This window comes from Trichomycterus rosablanca, chromosome 1 (assembly GCF_030014385.1).
Source record: "Trichomycterus rosablanca isolate fTriRos1 chromosome 1, fTriRos1.hap1, whole genome shotgun sequence".
Classification (NCBI taxonomy): Eukaryota; Metazoa; Chordata; class Actinopteri; order Siluriformes; family Trichomycteridae; genus Trichomycterus; species Trichomycterus rosablanca.
In genome coordinates, this window is record NC_085988.1 from 39,129,689 (window position 1) to 39,149,271 (window position 19,583).

The 19,583-nt window shown below is 41.7% G+C and overlaps 1 protein-coding gene across 6 annotated transcripts in view; it reads left to right on the forward strand.

Moving 5' to 3' along the window:
* Nucleotides 1-19,583, forward strand: part of wwox (WW domain containing oxidoreductase) — a 354,592-nt gene that overhangs the window by 24,273 nt on the left and 310,736 nt on the right. For all 6 annotated transcript variants that reach the window (XM_062992800.1, XM_062992777.1, XM_062992792.1 and 3 more), the window contains exon 5: nucleotides 5,245-5,351. In XM_062992800.1, the coding sequence (XP_062848870.1) occupies nucleotides 5,245-5,351 (107 nt within the window). The remainder of the gene's footprint in view (nucleotides 1-5,244; nucleotides 5,352-19,583) is intronic.

The window sequence follows — 19,583 nt, forward strand, 5'->3', positions numbered from 1 at the left end:
TTTAGCACTCGCCTCACAATTAAGGCTTTTAGTTTGCTTTTTAATGAAAATTTGATTAAGACGTAATCTAATTACAGTTTATTTTAATCCATCTATCACTCAGACTTGCTGTCACTTGGAATCTTGGTGCCTCATCATCAGACAGAAATGCGTAAGGTTTTACCAGACTGCCAGTATTGCTGTGTGTGTGTGTGTGTGTGTGTGTGTGTTGGGGAAGGGGGGGGTTACTTGTGGACAAAGCAAAATTATTATTTTTATTTTTTATATTCATCAAGACTATAAATGCATGATTCATTTTGTACTTTCATTTCGTATCTTCTTTTTTTTTTGCTTGTGATTCTGAAGCGAGAACTTCAGAATAGTCTCTATCCGACATTCATCTTTTCCTAGATTATAAATCTATAAATCTATCTGTTTTCTTTAATTAAAATTATATTCCAAGTATTAATAATTAATAATGGGTAAGATAATAATAATTTTTAGTAATGGGTAAGATGTTCAATTAATTGGCTTTATCTTGGTTAGAGTTGTGTTGGGTCTGGAATCATTGAATCATATGAAGAATCAATTATGTCTGTGCATACGCCCAGCCAGTGGATATGACACTAGCTCACCACCGCTGAGATCCGGGTTTGAATTTAAAAACAACTGTACAACATTCCTTTAATTGTATTAATATTGTCTCTTACAACAAAGGATAAACAATATTTTAAAAAATGTAGAACATTAGAAATCCTTTGTATTGTTATAAACAGCTTTTTACATCTGTCAAATTATCTTTTTAATGTTTTGCTGCTTCACTTTGTGTTTACTCTCTTTATTCATAAATGAACTGCACTACTGCAATTTTTACAGAAGGCTTGAGGTTACTAGTCCAGTACCTTGACCACTGAGCTACCACTGCCATATCCGGTGGGCACAGCCCTACCAAAGACCTTTAGGTGTTTGTTTAAACTGGTTGTTTGGTTAAAGACTGTGAAAACTTAAACACTTTAAACAATAGAAGTGGTATAACAAAACTGCTGAAACATTTTACAGTCACTAAAACTAGTTGTAATTATACCTGCATTTTTATTTTTACTGTCTAATTTATATGAAAATCTAAAGACAAACAATATTAAGCCTAAAACCACATTATAGATAGCTTTGTTTATACAACATTTAACTGTTAACACCATGGCATGGTCAACAGTCATTTGTCACAAAACACAAGTCATCTAAAACTGGTTCCATGAACATGATTTCCTACTCGTGTATGGTATAGTGTTTCCAAAATGTGGCCAGTAGGTTACAGAATTCTAGGTTACAGCAGTGATGCCACATATAGGCAAGAAGAAACAAAAAGTGTTGAGGGTCACTAATCATATTCTAAATAAGAGACTGGACCCTGGACCATGTTGGACTTTGGACATGCCTAAACCAAGTCACGTTTAAACTCTCAAAAAACTTTAGAGGATTTTATGACATGTCATTCAAAATCGATTGCAGTTGTCAGGTGTCATTTCCAGAGATGCCTTCTTCAGGCTTTATAGAAAGAGAGGTGGGAGAGAAAGAATAATTGAGTAACGTTTTCCTCTTTGAGCTGTGTTGACCTGTCAGCTCTTTTCTGGGGCATGGCAGTGTAATATGTTTTAGTACTAACATGGTCAGGGGTTATTTCACAGTCTTAGGAAGCAGGGCAAGCAGATGTCATGTGTGTCCTGTATAAGGGTACTTTTCTATTCTACGACCTTCTCTTAAACCTAATTATTAACGCTCTTTCTTTTCAATTGTTGGCCAGCATCTCCAACTTGAGGACTGGCTTGGCGTGTTCATTTTTAGCCCCTCATACCTCTTAATCTGACACCCGTTCCACCTTTGTAACTGCTGATGCTAGCTTTAGAGAAACTTAAAACACACTTTTGTGTAATCAAAGGGACAATGTAAAACAGCAGGTCAGCAAAACAGCACAAACAATAGCCCAAAACTGCTCTTACACGTACATTTTTGTGCTGTTTTGGAGTGGCTGATTTAATGTTATTTTTATCTTACTCTTTTAATTAGTTCTGTAAAATTTAAACATTGCTGAATGACCCATTTAGACATTTAGACTGCTTGAATGTATGGGTAGACAAAATACTCACCCTGGTCCAAACAGGACATTTTTATGGAGAATCTGAGGAGATTTTCTATGAAGAAGTACTCTTAAATTCCTTTCTCTGCATCCTTAGTCTTATGAAGCATTACAGGAGAAGACTCAATGCTGTTATGCTGGCAAAGCAAGGTTTTGTAGAGTACTAAGTGTTAATACAAAGTAATTTACAATTAGGACAGACTATAGTGCATTAGGACCTTGCTCAGAGGCCTAACAATGGCAACTTGGCAGTGATGGGGCTTGAACTGGTGACCTTTCCATCCATACTCTAGTACCTTAACCGTTTAAATACCAATGCCCTGTTAAAGCTGTGATTTCTTTAATATTTTAGTGGGATTATGGTAATTATTCCCAAAGGATGCAAAAATTATCGCATATTTACCCAGAGTGCCAATATTTTACTCTATATTGCTTAGCCTAATTTACACTATATTACCAAAACACCTTATAATGATGTTGTTGGACTTAAAAGTAGTTAAGATCATGGATTAGTGCATGTCGTGGGAGCCCTCCACACATTGTGTCTTTCTAAGTTTCACTTTGTACAGGGGCACAGTAATGCTGAAACAGGAAAGGACCTTCCCCAAACTGTTTCCCCAAAGTTGGGAGCATATTATTTATTATTGTTGATTTTCACAGCTGTTAGTGGCATGGAGGCTCGGTGGGTAGCACTGTCGCCTCCCAGCAATAAGGTCCTCCTGGGTTTGATCCCCAGGTGATTCTTTCTGTGTGGAGTTTGCATGTTCTCCCTGTGCGGCTTTCCTCCGGGAGCTCTGGTTTCCTCCCACAGTCCTCCCACAGTGAACTGGAGATACAAAATTGTCCATAACTGTTAACTGTTATTAAACTAATGAATCTTTTTAACGAGTAACTACCTGTCCTGTCACTAATGTAATGTAATGTAAGTGTTTAAAACATGACGTTAAAGTCCTAATAAATAAATAAACATACAGCAGTTAGAAGTATGTGTGGCTAATAGGGGTGGTGTTTACATACTTTTGGCCATTTAGTGTATTTTTATATCTCATATTCACTGCCATTATAATCCTCCAGCCTTTAAACACTCTGTGGTGAGATTAAAAATGATTTTCTTTTAAGTAGGTCAGTGTCATCAGTTAAGCAAAGAAGTTAGTCTTTGTTAAGTTACAGTGTATCACAAAAGTGAGTACACCCCTCACATTTCTGCAAATATTTCATTATATCTTTTCATGGGACAACACTATAGACATGAAACTTGGATATAACTTAGAGTAGTCAGTGTACAGCTTGTATAGCAGTGTAGATTTACTGTCTTCTGAAAATAACTCAACACACAGCCATTAATGTCTAAATGGCTGGCAACATAAGTGAGTACACCCCACAGTGAACATGTCCAAATTGTGCCCAAATGTGTCGTTGTCCCTCCCTGGTGTCATGTGTCAAGGTCCCAGGTGTAAATGGGGAGCAGGGCTGTTAAATTTGGTGTTTTGGGTACAATTCTCTCATACTGGCCACTGGATATTCAACATGGCACCTCATGGCAAAGAACTCTCTGAGGATGTGAGAAATAGAATTGTTGCTCTACACAAAGATGGCCTGGGCTATAAGAAGATTGCTAACAGCCTGAAACTGAGCTACAGCATGGTGGCCAAGGTCATACAGCGGTTTTCCAGGACAGGTTCCACCCGGAACAGGCTTCGCCAGGGTCGACCAAAGAAGTTGAGTCCACGTGTTCGGTGTCATATCCAGAGGTTGGCTTTAAAAAATAGACACATGAGTGCTGCCAGCATTGCTGCAGAGGTTGAAGACGTGGGAGGTCAGCCTGTCAGTGCTAAGACCATACACCGCACACTGCATCAAATCGGTCTGCATGGTCATCATCCCAGAAGGAAGCTGACGCACAAGAAAGCCCGCAAACAGTTTGCTGAAGACAAGCAGTCCAAGAACATGGATTACTGGAATGCCCTGTGGTCTGACGAGACCAAGATAAACCTGTTAGGCTCAGATGGTGTCCAGCATGTGTGGCGGCGCCCTGGTGAGAAGTACCAAGACAACTGTATCTTGCCTACAGTCAAGCATGGTGGTGGTAGCATCATGGTCTTGGGCTGCATGAGTGTTGCTGGCACTGGGGAGCTGCAGTTCATTGAGGGAAACATGAATTCCAACATGTACTGTGACATTCTGAAACAGAGCATGATCCCCTCCCTTCGAAAACTGGGCCTCATGGCAGTTTTCCAACAGGATAACGACCCCAAACACAACCTCCAAGATGACAACTGCCTTGCTGAGGAAGCTGAAGGTAAAGGTGATGGACTAAACCCAATTGAGCACCTGTGGCGCATCCTCAAGTGGAAGGTGGAGGAGTTCAAGGTGTCTAACATCCACCAGCTCCGTGATGTCATCATGGAGGAGTGGAAGAGGATTCCAGTAGCAACCTGTGCAGCTCTGGTGAATTCCATGCCCAGGAGGGTTAAGGCAGTGCTGGATAATAATGGTGGTCACACAAAATATTGACACTTTGGGCACAATTTGGACATGTTCACTGTGGGGTGTACTCACTTATGTTGCCAGCCATTTAGACATTAATGGCTGTGTGTTGAGTTATTTTCAGAAGACAGTAAATCTACACTGCTATACAAGTTGTACACTGACTACTCTAAGTTAGATCCAAGTTTCATGTCTATAGTGTTGACCCATGAAAAGATATAATGAAATATTTGCAGAAATGTGAGGGGTGTACTCACTTTTGTGATACACTGTATATGGTCTTGGTGCTTTGTTCCCTCTATAAGAAATTGTATATGTCAAAACTCCTTCTTTCTTGTATATTATTTTAAATGTGGTTATAATCCCTATGTGTAATTATTAACGGTACCTTTTTATAGTGGTGGTTTCTCCTGGAAAGTGCCCATGGTCGCATTTTAAACTTTAAGGCTACTGCTATACTACTTGAATCATTTTCATCAAAGGGGCTGATTGAGCGTCTGTCCGAAAAAGCCCATGGCTGTAATGGATAAAGTGAAGCTGGTTAATCTTTGAGCTACATTATATTTGTCATATTATCAGAACAAGAGAACTTAATCGTGCCATTTTCTTTTTCTCTCTCTGTCTTACTCTTTCTGACTGTGCAGGTTTTGAGACAGCACGATCCTTTGCTCTTCACGGAGCCCATGTAATAATAGCCTGCCGGAACAAAACCCGTGGTAATAAGGCAGTGAGTCTGATACTAGAGGAGTGGGTAAGTCTGCACATTTAGGTTTAAACTGGTTGTGATTTTGTATTGTGAAATATTTTATTCTGTTTGTCTATACATTTAAATATTTGTTTTATAATGTTGATAGATGATTGTAGAATGGACCAAATTACTTAGTACTCCACATATTTACATGGCTTTCTAACACTTGTTCTTGAATCACTCAGTGTTGTATAATTTTTTGTTTTCTTCAACAAAAAAACACAGATAAATCAATTTAAAAAAATTAAAGACTTTGGATTAATGATTGCAGATTTGGGATCACACCAATCACTACCACCCACCCACTGTGAAAGGTGCCGGACTGATGGATTTCATTTTTTCATAAACAATTTCAGCAAAATATCTCTTTATAATCCAATGTAATCTAATATTGGTAATTCAATAAAATTATTTTATTATAAATAAATTCAGTAGGCTATTTATACAGTGCTATAAAAATTGCCTCCTTACAATTTTTTTTATATTTTTGAAAATTTGTCACACTCTACTCTTGATCTTTTGAACTTAATTTAATTGTCACTGTTAAAAAAGCCAAATAACCAAATGTAATTAATAGCTGGGTTTAATTAGACTAGACATCTAGTCTTAAGTAGATCTGATGCCTGCCAGCCAGTTAAAATTCTAAAATTCCTTAATAGAACCTTTTTAGCAAAGTAGGCTGAACATTTTTAAGCAGCATATTATTCAGTGATAAAAGGGAAAATATTTTTTAATATTAGTTTTGACAAGGTTACAAAGTCATGTCTTTGTTGAATTAAGACCACAATGAACCACACTGAGATACTCTGTCTTTAAATATGGGTCCGTTCTGAATCTTTACAAAAGTGTATGGCCTACCAACATTTTTTGTAAGAGTGCATTCCTCACATTGTTCACCTCAGATTGAATTATTCCACTATTATTGCGAGACTGGGCAAAATTTGGTACATGGGGAGATGCAAGACAAAAAACACAAACTGGGTGGTAGTATGATTGTGTAGGGGCCTCACGAAAGTGCTATTAAAAAAAAAAAAAAAAAAAAGCTCTACCAACCACCAGAATCAAGCTCTCATTAGTCCATGATCTTAACCTCAAAGGCAAGCTAACACACCAAATGACATAAACAAGTCTAGTCTCCGAATGGCTTAAAAGAAATGGTAAAAAGAAACTCCATTGAGATCTCTTAATTAGTTCCTGAAAGCCCTCCAGTGTGACCCAAGTAATTCTTCAAAAAAAGAGTGGGCCAAAATTCCTCCTCAGCGACATGAAGCGTTTGATTGCAGATGGATTGCAGCTGTTGCTGCTTAAGGTGACACAAGGAGGGGCAAATACTTTTTCACATGGGTGACATAGGTGTTGCATAACCATTTTTCTTTAGTGAATAATAAAATTATTTGAAAAACTGTTTAAAGTGTCCTCATGTACCTCACTAAGTAGAGAGAGTCAAGACTTGCAATGGCAAGTTTCATTAGCGAGTCACTCTGATTATGGTTGGAGACAAATATAATAAAAATATGGATTTCATATCTTATTTTGTTTAAGAATCTAAAACAATTAGGTGTGACATGCAAAAAAATAGACTAAGGAAGGGGCAAATACTTCATCATGGCACTGTACTGTATATAAAAATTGAATGGGTTTTGATTTCTTTGCATTGACTAATCAGTGATTAATCCTGGGCCCACTGAAGCTACTTTGATGAAGTGAGCTCGTGCCTTTCCAGTCTAGGCAGATCTCTCTGAAAGCCCGTGTTATTAGGGGAAGGCGGGTGCAACGGCCGTCTGATAATTAACTCTGATTATTGCACTAATATTGTGGCACTCCTGACGCTCTCTTAGATTTATGACTGTGGGAAAATAAACAAATGAAATGTAGGAGCTGGAGCGGAAAGAATAAGCTATTACCAGTGCTGTAATTACAGCCGTCCCGAGACCGTGAATTAGTTGATTAATTACAGGATGTCAATAGATTACAGGGGAATCTAAAGCACTTTAAAGTGCCTGAAATACCTAATTGAACAAAGACCATTCTTGATGCAGGATAATTCTTCAGTTCTGACAGCTTAAAACCAAGTCGTATTTTAATAGCTGTCACTGAGTATATGTTAGACTACACTGATGTGTGTGTAGTGTAATGCAGGTACCAAACAGGTGCTACTGGCTTCTTAATTTTTATAATGTAGAGGTCAATATACAAATGGAAATGTTCTAGATGCTGTAATCTTTAAATTTTAAAATGATCTTTTTAAATAATTTCTAACATTTCTACTGGAAATAAAGGCACTCAGGCTGTCAGTATGAACAATGAAGAGATAACAGTGTTAAAAGGAGAGCTGATGAAGCTAAGATTCTCGTTTTCTGATTAAGACATGTGGAATCTGATTTGATTCTCTTATCACTGTGACATCGTAGCATGAGTAATGAGTGGTAATATCTGAGTGGATCTTTTGGGCTGGATACATACATTTATTGTTCAGCAATATTATAAATAGTCAAGGACATGATGAAGGAAACTAATCATCAGAATGATAAAATGAAGGTTTGAATGTGTTAAGATGTGTATGTGATGTTTGAAGTCTTCTGGACCAAATGTATGCATTTTATAGGATAATGAAAAATTAATTATATACTGGTTATTAGCATTTGGTTTAATAAACTAGAGCCCACTTTAAAATAAACCTGCCAAGAAGTAGTCAGTAAAAGTTGGTAATTATTCTAATACTATCCGGTTATTGTGACCAATTTTAATGTTTAATAGCATGAAAAATGTAACTGTTGCTTTTGTCTTTTAGTCCTTATAGTTTTTGATGTTTGTGTTGCATCTATGCATTTTGACTTTTTCTTTCTGTGCTCCGAAATTGGAAAAATGATGGGCAAACAGACATTTACCTAAGCTGCATGGTAATTTGGCACATATAAAACACTTAAGCTCTTATGAATTTGTTCTTGTGAACAACTCCTACCTCCTGCGCTTAAAACCGGCTTCCATTCCACAATTACAACATGTTAATGCTCAGGTGGCGCAGCGGTAAAAAAGACACGCTGCAACCAAGCTGGATTCTGAGTACCTTGTATCGAATCCAGCTCTGCCTCCCTGGTTCGAGGCTGGGCGGCTGTATGAGCAACGATTGGCCGGTTGCTCAGTTGGGGGGTGGGACAAAGAACCGGATGTGGGTCCCTCTCTGTCAGAATGCGATTACGACCTCTGCCGTCTGATTAGAGGCGCCTACACAGAGAGGAGGAAAAGTGCCCTTAGGGTGTGTCTCTCCGCATGCAACGCTAGGTGGCGCCAAACTCATCAATGTGCGGGTGGCAAAAATGCATCCGGCTGCTGCCCATGTTTCGGAGGGGATATGGGTTAGCTTCGATCTCCTCGGTCAGGGCAGGGTTCGGCATAGACAGAGAGGAAGCACGATGCAAATTGAACGATTGGATGTGCTAAAGGGGGAGAAAAAGGAAAAAAAAAAAAAAAGTAGATCTAACAAAAGGCAGAACAGACATTTGATTAATTGGTAGATTGTTAAATTACTTGGGGGGGGGGGTCACAAAGTGTACAGAGCAACAGATAGGCTACTGTCAGTAACTGTATTTCCACAAAATTCATCTGTATGGTAGTGTAGCTTCTAATATCAAATATCAAAATATCAAAGGACATTCGTGCCAGATAGGTGTATCTAATAAGGTGCTTGGTGAGTGTAAGTTGGCAATAGTCCTACCAAGTGTTGGTAGGAGTCACCAAGCCATAAGAGGTAAACATATTATATGGTTAATAAATGGTTCTCATGAGGCACACTAGCTTGCTGTGAAAAAGTCAAACAGCAGATACCAATAATTAAATAAAATAAAATAAAAACCCTTTATAAAGTTTAATTGATTATTGAATAAGCCTAAATATTGACTTCCATAGAGATTTGTTATCTTCCATATAGGTAGCATGTGCACACTGCTATAAACACTGCACAATATCATGCATAACATTTCAGTAAAAGCAGGCAGACACACTCACTGGTACTCACTTCCATTCTTCTAGCAGTTGGTTATTTTCTTGTGGTAAACTAAGAGAATTTCTGGCTTTTTGTGTATGTTTTAATGCATATTTTTCACAATTGTAGAGAAGAGGTGGATGGAAAACTTAAATACATTTTTTTGACATGCACATTAACTACAGGTCATGTTTTTAGTGTATAATTATGTTAACATTCAGCTTAACGGAGATACTGCGTAGACTGCTATGAATATTTTTTACTCTAAACACAGTGTTAGCTCATCTTATCTGGATGACTTCAAATGGAACTGATGGCATCTAACTATACAGAGAGTTAATGTGGCAGACCTGCCGCTTCCCATTTTCCCCTATGATATCTCTTAGTTAATCAAAACTGGGCTCTGGTCCCTGCCCAGCTCGTTACAAACGTTAAACCTAGAGGAGGGCTACATACCTACGTTACGAGTGTGTTTTACAGTTAGGCCACTGTTAGTGGTGTTTATGGGGTTCAGCAGGTTGAGCTTTTATGGTGTGTGATGATGCGACTATAAAAGAGGGCAAATAATGAAGCAGCAGATGGGCTTTAGAAAAAGTACCAATGCAAGAGCTAGAGGACTGTAAGAAAGTGTTTATTAATGCTGAGGATAAAAGGTGTACCAAATATCCGTAAATAAAAAACAAGTGTTCAGATAAATATGCAGAATGTGCAACGTATAATGTGTCAGTAGTTTTATTGTTCTGTGCTGGTTATTTAAACGGTAAAAATCTCTCAAATTTCACGCATTGGGACCAAGAATGTACATTCTGTCTTTAGGTTTTTGTGTTTGTGTTTTTCAAATTCTGCATTAACCTTGATTACAGATTTTGTTTCTGTGGCAATGTGGCACAGAATATTCTTATTACTTATATGTTATTTATATAAAATGGACCAAATTCTATCTTTCTGGCAGTCACAAAATATCACTGGCTACATAAAAGAAGATTATAAAGGGACCTAATCCTAATGGGAATGTCTCATGTTCTCTTACCTTCTAAAAGAAGTTGCCATCATAAATAAAGGTCAAGCTCGTAGTTAATAATCAAAATTCTGTATATTGCATTTTGTGTGTGTGTGTGTGTGTGTGTATGTGTGTTTGAGTTTTCTTGATATCTTGTAAAATTATGCCTAACCGATTTATATTCCCCTAAGAGAAATGTAATAGAGTCTCCTGAGTTGGGTGAAATATCTGATCAAGGCTCACTGTTGTTGAGCAAAATAACTGTTTTTCTTTTTTTCAAATTAAATCCATCTATTTATTCTACTGGTGTCAAAATGCTAATGAGGAACTTCCTAATCGCATTAATTGCCTACCTAGCCTTATGTTACCATTTCACTTTTTTTCCAAAACTGTATTTACAATCAAGAGGAAAATTAACATGGCTGGTGCAGTTAAAAATGTGTTGTGTTATTAGGATGAGCTTTGGAACCAATTAGGGTGAACTCTGCCCCTCCGTAGAGGTTTATTGAGAGAGTGAGTAGAGGAAAGCAAGGTTGTAATGTGTAAAATGCATATTAACATTGAGGCAGACAGACACGTCAGTGTAATTAGTTGTGACCATGTTTAACTTTCAACAAGCAGCGCTTAGTGGATTGCTGTCTGCTCTGTCAAGCACAGCTTTTTATTATTAAGTAAAGGGTGGTAATATCTTCTCCTTTGGATTGACATCCAACAAATGTAAACATTTGTGCCACTGCTACCATTAACAATTACAGGAAGAGGAAGATTTTGATAACTCCAATATACTAGCACTTTTTATTACATGGCATTACAGACTTTACTTTATATCCCAATTTGGATATATCTAATTCTATTATGTGTCCCCTGCAGCTAGCATGACACTGTTCTTTGACATGAGTGAAGCTGATGGCAGATTCTTACAGAGAGCCTATACTGTGTATGGAGAAGCACATTATTTCACTGTATAAGACATGTCCAATTGTGTCTAGTAGGTAGACACTGGTCAGTGGGTCGCACTGTCGCCTCACAGCAAGAAAGTCCTGGGTTCGATTACCAGGTGGAGCGGCCCTGGTTCTTTCTGTGTGGAGTTTGCAGGATTTCCCTGTGTCCGTGTGGGTTTCCTCCGGGAGCTCCGGTTTCCTCCCACAGTCCAAACACATGCAAGTGAGGTGAATTGGGGATACAAAATTGTCCATGACTGTGTTTGACATTAAACTTGTAAACTTGTGAATCTTGTGTAACCCTGTCATGAATGTAACCAAAGCCCAGCCAGGCCAGTGGCATTGATAAGACTGGAACTCTGTCTGTCTCACTGTCCATCCTACCAGCCATCCCAGAAGCTGCTTTATCTTGACCAGTAATTTAAACTGAATAATTTTTTAATGATTTTTGTTGATTACTTTAGTTAAATTTAAGCCCTTGATACATAAAAATGTTATTGGTCCAGTTTTTCTTGTGTAAATAAGAATTTTAACCCACTGTTAAAATGGCTAAATTTCGAGTTTGAATTGGCTTTGCCTGAGGGAGGGAGGTCAAATGGGTCCCTCATTGCTGCTACAACTGCGGCCTTTGTTGGCTTGTTAAAGCGCGTATGAGAGATGATAATTCACAGACCGAACTGCTTAGCTTTCCCTATGTAATATAGTGTAGGAATGGTGTACTATGCTTATAACAGAAGAAGCATGACAGTTGGGGCTTTTCTTGGTCAGAGTGGTGATCCACAGGGGTGTAGGAAGTTATAGTCAATAAACTGGACACAATTAGGAATTATATACTCCATGTGCTTAATCTTAAAGTGGAATAATTAAAATAACCAGCAGAAAACATTCACTCAAGTCTAGAAAATAAGGTTAATATTTGTTTTTAAACTTGATAATTTGATATAACTTTTAAAAGAAGTGAATGGTTAATTTCAGGCTCCACTCTGAGAGCTGATGTATAGACTTGTTATTTGAATGCCAGAGCAGTGCACTCAGCTGAATGTGAGTGGAAAGCAAAGATAAACAATGTCTGGTCGGAAAAGGTACCATGAGTACATACAGTATGTGCCCCTGAGCATGGCTTACAAAACATTCTGGACAAGTCCCAAAACAAGAGTCTAGTAAGACCCTGTTGATGTAGGATTTTAGATAGTAGTTTTGATTGTGGTTTAAGGTTTGTGGATTTTGAGAGAAAGTGACAAGCCTGAAATGCTGACTACAGATATTGCAGGGCACCCTAGGGCCAAAGTACATTGCTCTTTTAGTGACTGCCAAAATCTGTTTGTGTCTCTATATGTGTGATATGTTGTGTTGGATGGAGGGATAAGGTCTGCCCATAATTATATGGTTAGGTCAAGCATATTTGGAGTGTATGAGTGTATGTGTCATTTCAAGCACATTGAACGTCTTTGGGTTGAATTAGAGCACTGATTGCGAGCTAGGCCTTCATGTCAAAAATAAGTTACTGGCACATTTGACTAATTTTCATCTTCCAGAGGTGACTTGTTATTTGTGACATCATTGAGTTTTGTGTACTTCAATAGTCCTCCTTTTATATAGATTAAAATATAGTAAAGCAGCTTCAGTATATGGAAGACTGGGAGGTTAAATGTGCAGCGGTCAAATCTGCAGCAATTACATGATGATCTGAATGTTATGTTTCCAACACTTTGTGGAATCTATGGCTTTTTTTGGGAAAGATTTGGGTTTTTTACCTAAAAGAAGTATGTGTTCCTAATAAAGTGAGTAGTATAATACTAGTACAGTAAATACAAAAGCCAAGTTTTTTTATTATACAAAATGAGACCAAGATTAATAATTTTGGAACTTTTTCTAAATTAATGTGATCTATAATATGTACAAACAGAGAAACATGTAATTGCATAAATATGCACACCCTTACACTAATACTTCTTGAATCACCTTTTGATTTTATGACAGCATTCAGTCTTTTTGGGTAGGAGTCTATTAGCATGGCACATCTTGACTTGACTATTTTGTTGCAAAAGTGCTTCAAATCTGTCAGATTGCGAGTACATATTCTGTGCACAACCCTCTTCAGATCACCCCACAGATTTTCAGTTGGGTTCAGGTCTGGGTTTGGTTCTGTAATAAAAGCTTTTGTCTTGCCACCCTACTTCATAGCCCAGACATATGAAGAATACAGAAGATTGTTGTCACTGTAACGGGACAAGCGGCTTCTGCCGCTACTGTGGGAAATAGAAAACGCCCAGCGGCACGCCGTAGTTTGAATTAACTACATTTCCCACAGACCACCGCACTCATCAGCGAAGATTTGCAGCACCTGGGTTCGCTGCTATATTAATGCGCGTTCCCAACAGTGCGGTGCTAAGTCTTTGAATTGTCACGGACAGAGCCGGTACGGTATCGGGTTTACCCGAGAGGTATTTTGTTTGTATATCTATAACAGTTAGAAAGAAACAGTGTACTCAGTAAAGGGAAAAGTAGTGAAAGAAAAGAAAGAAAGAAAGAAAGAAGTAAAAAGAAAGAAAAGAAAGAGAGAAAGAGTCTAGGGCGAGTTTCAAACGTGAGCAGCGTTGCCGAGGTGATTCGGGGCTGCCACGCCTTTCTCTCGCTTTATTGTTCCGTGCATCAAGCACACATCCGCTATCAGCGTTATCAGGAAAACTCACACGCTGAACCTTTATTTTATTTTATTTTATTTTATTTTGAGAGTTTAATCATTATTTTTAGGTAGTGTGTACTTTAGTTTAGGGGTTTAGTTCATAGGTGCGACATAGGAATCACAGGCTGATAAGCTGAACTATCTGCCATTCACTCACGCTGTGCGTATAGCGCAGTGGGCAGACGGAAGCGCGTCTAATCTGCCGTCCCCGGTTCGAATCCCGCGTAGGGCGGAAACTAAAGTATCAAAAGCACTACCACACTAGTTCATACATTTTTCATCCTGCACAGTGGGTCCAACCCGTGTGTTTGTGAATGATAAGTGAAATAATAATATATAATAAAATATTAAAATCACCTCCACTTTATTATTCACCACACACACCCCCCCCCCGTTACAGAAAGACTTAGCCAAACATGGACCCAGCAGAGATGGACAAGGTCAAGGAGGTGGTGGAGCGCCAGGGCAACATTCTTCACCAACATGCCCAGGTTTTGAAGCAGATCATGGATAGATTGGAAGCCATAAATCTTAACCCCCCTTCGACCACCCCTCCACAAGCCAGCAGCCAACCTCCTCCTATCCTGGAGGATGCCCCACGTGCACACCGCTCCGAACCCCATCTGCCGGCCCCAGACCGCTATAATGGGGACCCAGGCCGGTGTAGGGGTTTTTTGTTGCAGTGCTCGCTGGCATTTGAGCTCCAGCCCTCAAGCTTCCCCACCGAGCGAGCCAAAGTCGCCCATATCATTGCCCTGCTGTCAGGCCGAGCTCTTACATGGGCCACTGCGATATGGGAGAACAGGCCCGACCTATGTGCGTCCCTTGAGTTATTTATTAATGAATTTAAGCAAACCTTTGACAGTGCGGTTAGGGGAAGAGAGTCGGCTTCTCGCCTCCTACGTATTCGGCAGGGAGATCGCTCAGTGGCAGAATACGCTATTGAGTTCCGCACACTGGCTGCGGAGAGTGGGTGGAATGCTGAAGCTCTTATTGCGGCCTTCCAGGAGGGCTTGTCGGAAGAACTAAAGGACGAAATGGCCACCAGAGACCCACCATCGTCACTTGAGCTCATGTATGAGCAGGCCATTCGTCTGGACAACCGCCTCCGAGAACGACGCCGCAGCCGATCGTTCAAGCCCCAGTGGCGTCCTAGAACTGAAGGGGCTTTCTCCAGATTTCCTGTGTTAGCTCTGCCCCCCACTGCTAGCCCTGTCGAAGCAGCAGAAGAACCCATGCAGTTGGGTAATACCCATCTGCAGGGCCCTGGCCCAGTTCCATCTAGGGACCGGGGTTATTGCCCAAGACCAGGAGACCGACCAAAAACAGAATCAAATTTAAAAGCCAACGTCCGTCCCAGGAAGGGGGACCTGTGACGGACCATATGGCAACCCCTCGAACCTCTGGGGTATTTTTGAAGGCAAGGCTTACATGGGGCGCTAGACAGCAGAAATGTTTGAATGCTTTTGTCGACTCAGGAGCCGCAGGAAACTTTATTGATGTAGCTTTAGCTAGAGCCCTGGGAATGCCTACCATTCCTTTAGAGGTTCCACAACAAATTTCCACCATTGATGGGAGGGTTTTGGGATCTGGGGCAGTGACTCGCCAGACTCATCCCATTACCCTGCGTCTAGGGAGCCATGTAGAAGAAATCGCCCTACTACTGACCCAGGCCCCAGATCTACCCCTCATCCTGGGGTTTCCATGGTTGCAGCAACACAACCCCAGGATTGATTGGTGCACTAGGTCGATCTCCTTATGGGGGCCACTTTGTCAAAGGACATGCCTAGTAGGAGGAGTAACCTCCCCCACACCCTCCAAGGCACCAAATGAAGTCACTAACTTGTCAATGGTCCCTCCGGAGTACCATGACCTCAGAGAGGTGTTCAGCAAATGCAGGGCCCAAATCCTACCCCCCCATCGCTCATTTGATTGTGCAATCAACCTCCTTCCGGGATCAACACCACCTAGAGGGAGGTTGTTCGCACTCTCGGCACCTGAACAAAAGGCGATGGATGAGTATATACAGGAGGCTTTGGCTCTTGGATTCATTCGACCTTCCACCTCGCCAGCAGGGGCTGGCTTCTTTTTTGTGGATAAAAAGGATGGTACCTTGCGCCCCTGCATAGACTATCGAGGTATGAACCGCATAACCATTAAGGATCGTTATCCCCTACCCCTGATGAACACTGCCTTTGAGTCTCTGCAGCAGGCATCAGTTTTTACAAAACTGGACCTACGCAGTGCCTACAACCTCATCAGAGTAAGACAAGGGGATGAGTGGAAGACGGCCTTTATCACCCCATCGGGCCATTATGAATATAAAGTGATGCCCTTTGGCCTCATGAATGCACCCGCCGTCTTTCAGCGGTTCATAAATGAGGTACTCCGGGAAGCACTGGGGCAATACGTCTTTGTATATCTAGACGACATCTTGATATATAGTAAAGACTTAGATGAACACGTAGCACATGTTCGGCGCGTCTTACACCTTCTTCTGGACAACCACCTGTTTGTAAAACTGGAAAAATCCCAGTTCCATATGAACAGTATATCCTTCCTGGGATTTGTGGTCTCCAGAGGAGGTTTGCAAATGGACCCTGCCAAAACCAAGGCCATTTCTGACTGGCCACGCCCGACCTCGGTACGGCTGGTCCAGCGCTTCATAGGCTTTGCAAACTTCTTCCGCCGCTTTATACGCAATTTCAGCTCCGTTGCGGCTCCCCTGACCGACTTAACTAAAAAGAACGCAGGTCGGTTTCAATGGACATCCAAGGCCCAGGAAGCTTTTGAGACTATTAAGACGCACCTTGTATCAGCCCCAGTGCTTAGACTGCCCGACCCTGAGGTCCCTTTTATCGTTGAGGTGGATGCCTCTGATGCAGGGGTCGGAGCAGTTCTTTCCCAACGTGCAGGCCCTGACAACCTCCAACATCCCTGCGCTTATTTCTCTCACCGACTGACCCCGGCTGAGAGAAATTATGATGTTGGCAATAAAGAACTGCTGGCAGTCAAGCTCGCCCTTGAGGAATGGAGACATTGGCTGGAGGGGGCGAAACATCAGTTCCTAGTCTGGACGGATCACAAGAACTTGGCGTACATCCAAGACGCCAAGCGTCTCAACCCGCGCCAGGCTAGGTGGGCATTGTTCTTTGGCCGATTTGACTTCGTCTTATCCTACCGGCCAGGGTCAAAGAACACTAAGCCTGACTCCCTCTCCAGACAGTGGGAAACCGCAATTTCCTCTTCTCCCAGCGAGCCTATAATACCAGGATCTCGAATAGTGGCCCCACTACGATGGGGTCTAGAGGAAGCTATTCAAGAGGCTCAGCAACAAGAGCCCGATCCTGGTGGTGGTCCTCCAGGGACATTATATGTACCCACATCCGTCAGAGCACGGATGCTTCACTGGGGACACACTTCCCCATTTGCGGGACACCCTGGAGCCACTCGAACTCTTGAGTTCATTCGACGACGTTTTTGGTGGCCAGCCATGGACAGAGACGTACGAACCTATGTAGGGGCCTGTGAAACTTGCGCTCGCAACAAAAAACCTCGATCTTGTCCCACAGGTCTCTTACACCCTCTACCCATCCCGTCCCGTCCCTGGTCACATCTGTCACTAGATTTTATCACAGGTTTGCCACCCTCAGAAGGCAATACTGTCATACTGGTAATTGTGGACAGATTTTCAAAGTCCAGCAAATTCGTCGCCCTACCCAAGCTCCCCACGGCCAAAGGGACCGCCGAAATACTCCTGGACAAGGTGGTTAGAGTCCATGGACTGCCTAGTGATCTGGTTTCAGATCGGGGACCCCAGTTTGCTAGTAAGTTCTGGAAGGCTTTCTGTCGGCTTTTGGGAGCCTCAGTTAGTCTTTCCTCTGGATTCCACCCCCAGTCAAATGGCCAGACTGAAAGGGTAAACCAGGACTTGGAGAGGACCTTGCGATGTCTGGTTTCAACTAATCAGGCAACATGGGCAAAACACCTGCTCTGGGCAGAGTATGCCCATAACACACTCTGGCATTCATCAATTGGCATGTCCCCCTTTGAGTGTCAATTCGGGTACCCACCACCCATGTTTCCAGAGCAGGAAGCCGACGTCGGAGTCCCTTCTGCCCAGCAGCTGGTCAGGCGTTGTAGACAAGCCTGGCGAAGAGCAAGAAATACCCTTAGATCCACCTCTGTGTCCAGAACAATTATAGCAAACCGGAAAAGACGTTTGGGCCCGTCGTTCCGACCTGGACAACAAGTATGGCTGTCAGCCAAAGACTTGCCTTTGTCCATGGAGTCGCGTAAGCTAGGCCAAAGATACGTGGGACCGTTCAAGATTTTAAGAAGGGTCAATCCGGTAGCATATACCCTAGCCCTTCCCCGAACTATGAAAATAAATCCTACGTTCCATGTATCACGCCTCAAGCCGGTGCTTTGCAGCCCCTATAACCCCCCTTCCCAAACCAAACCTCCCCCGCCTCGGTTGATAGCTGGTTCCCCAGCCTACACAGTTAAACGTCTGTTGGATGTTCGTCAGGTCAGGAACTCCAAACAATACCTGGTAGACTGGGAAGGTTACGGCCCGGAAGAGCGCTCATGGGTCCCAGCTAAACATATCCTGGACCCAGAACTTATTCGGGAATTCCACCGTAACCGAGCAGCAGGCATGGGAACGTCGGGAGCCATTCCTAGCAGGGGGGATTCTGTAACGGGACAAGCGGCTTCTGCCGCTACTGTGGGAAATAGAAAACGCCCAGCGGCACGCCGTAGTTTGAATTAACTACATTTCCCACAGACCACCGCACTCATCAGCGAAGATTTGCAGCACCTGGGTTCGCTGCTATATTAATGCGCGTTCCCAACAGTGCGGTGCTAAGTCTTTGAATTGTCACGGACAGAGCCGGTACGGTATCGGGTTTACCCGAGAGGTATTTTGTTTGTACAGTGTATCACAAAAGTGAGTACACCCCTCACATTTATGCAGATATTTAAGTATATCTTTTCATGGGACAACACTGACAAAATGACACTTTGACACAATGAAAAGTAGTCTGTGTGCAGCTTATATAACAGTGTAAATTTATTCTTCCCTCAAAATAACTCAATATACAGCCATTAATGTCTAAACCACCGGCAACAAAAGTGAGTACACCCCTAAGAGACTACACCCCTAAATGTCCAAATTGAGCACTGCTTGTCATTTTCCCTCCAAAATGTCATGTGATTTGTTAGTGTTACTAGGTCTCAGGTGTGCATAGGGAGCAGGTGTGTTCAATTTAGTAGTACAGCTCTCACACTCTCTCATACTGGTCACTGAAAGTTCCAACATGGCACCTCATGGCAAAGAACTCTCTGAGGATCTTAAAAGACGAATTGTTGCGCTACATGAAGATGGCCAAGGCTACAAGAAGATTGCCAACACCCTGAAACTGAGCTGCAGCACAGTGGCCAAGATCATCCAGCGTTTTAAAAGAGCAGGGTCCACTCAGAACAGCGTTGGTCGTCCAAAGAAGCTGAGTGCACGTGCTCAGCGTCACATCCAACTGCTGTCTTTGAAAGATAGGCGCAGGAGTGCTGTCAGCATTGCTGCAGAGATTGAAAAGGTGGGGGGTCAGCCTGTCAGTGCTCAGAC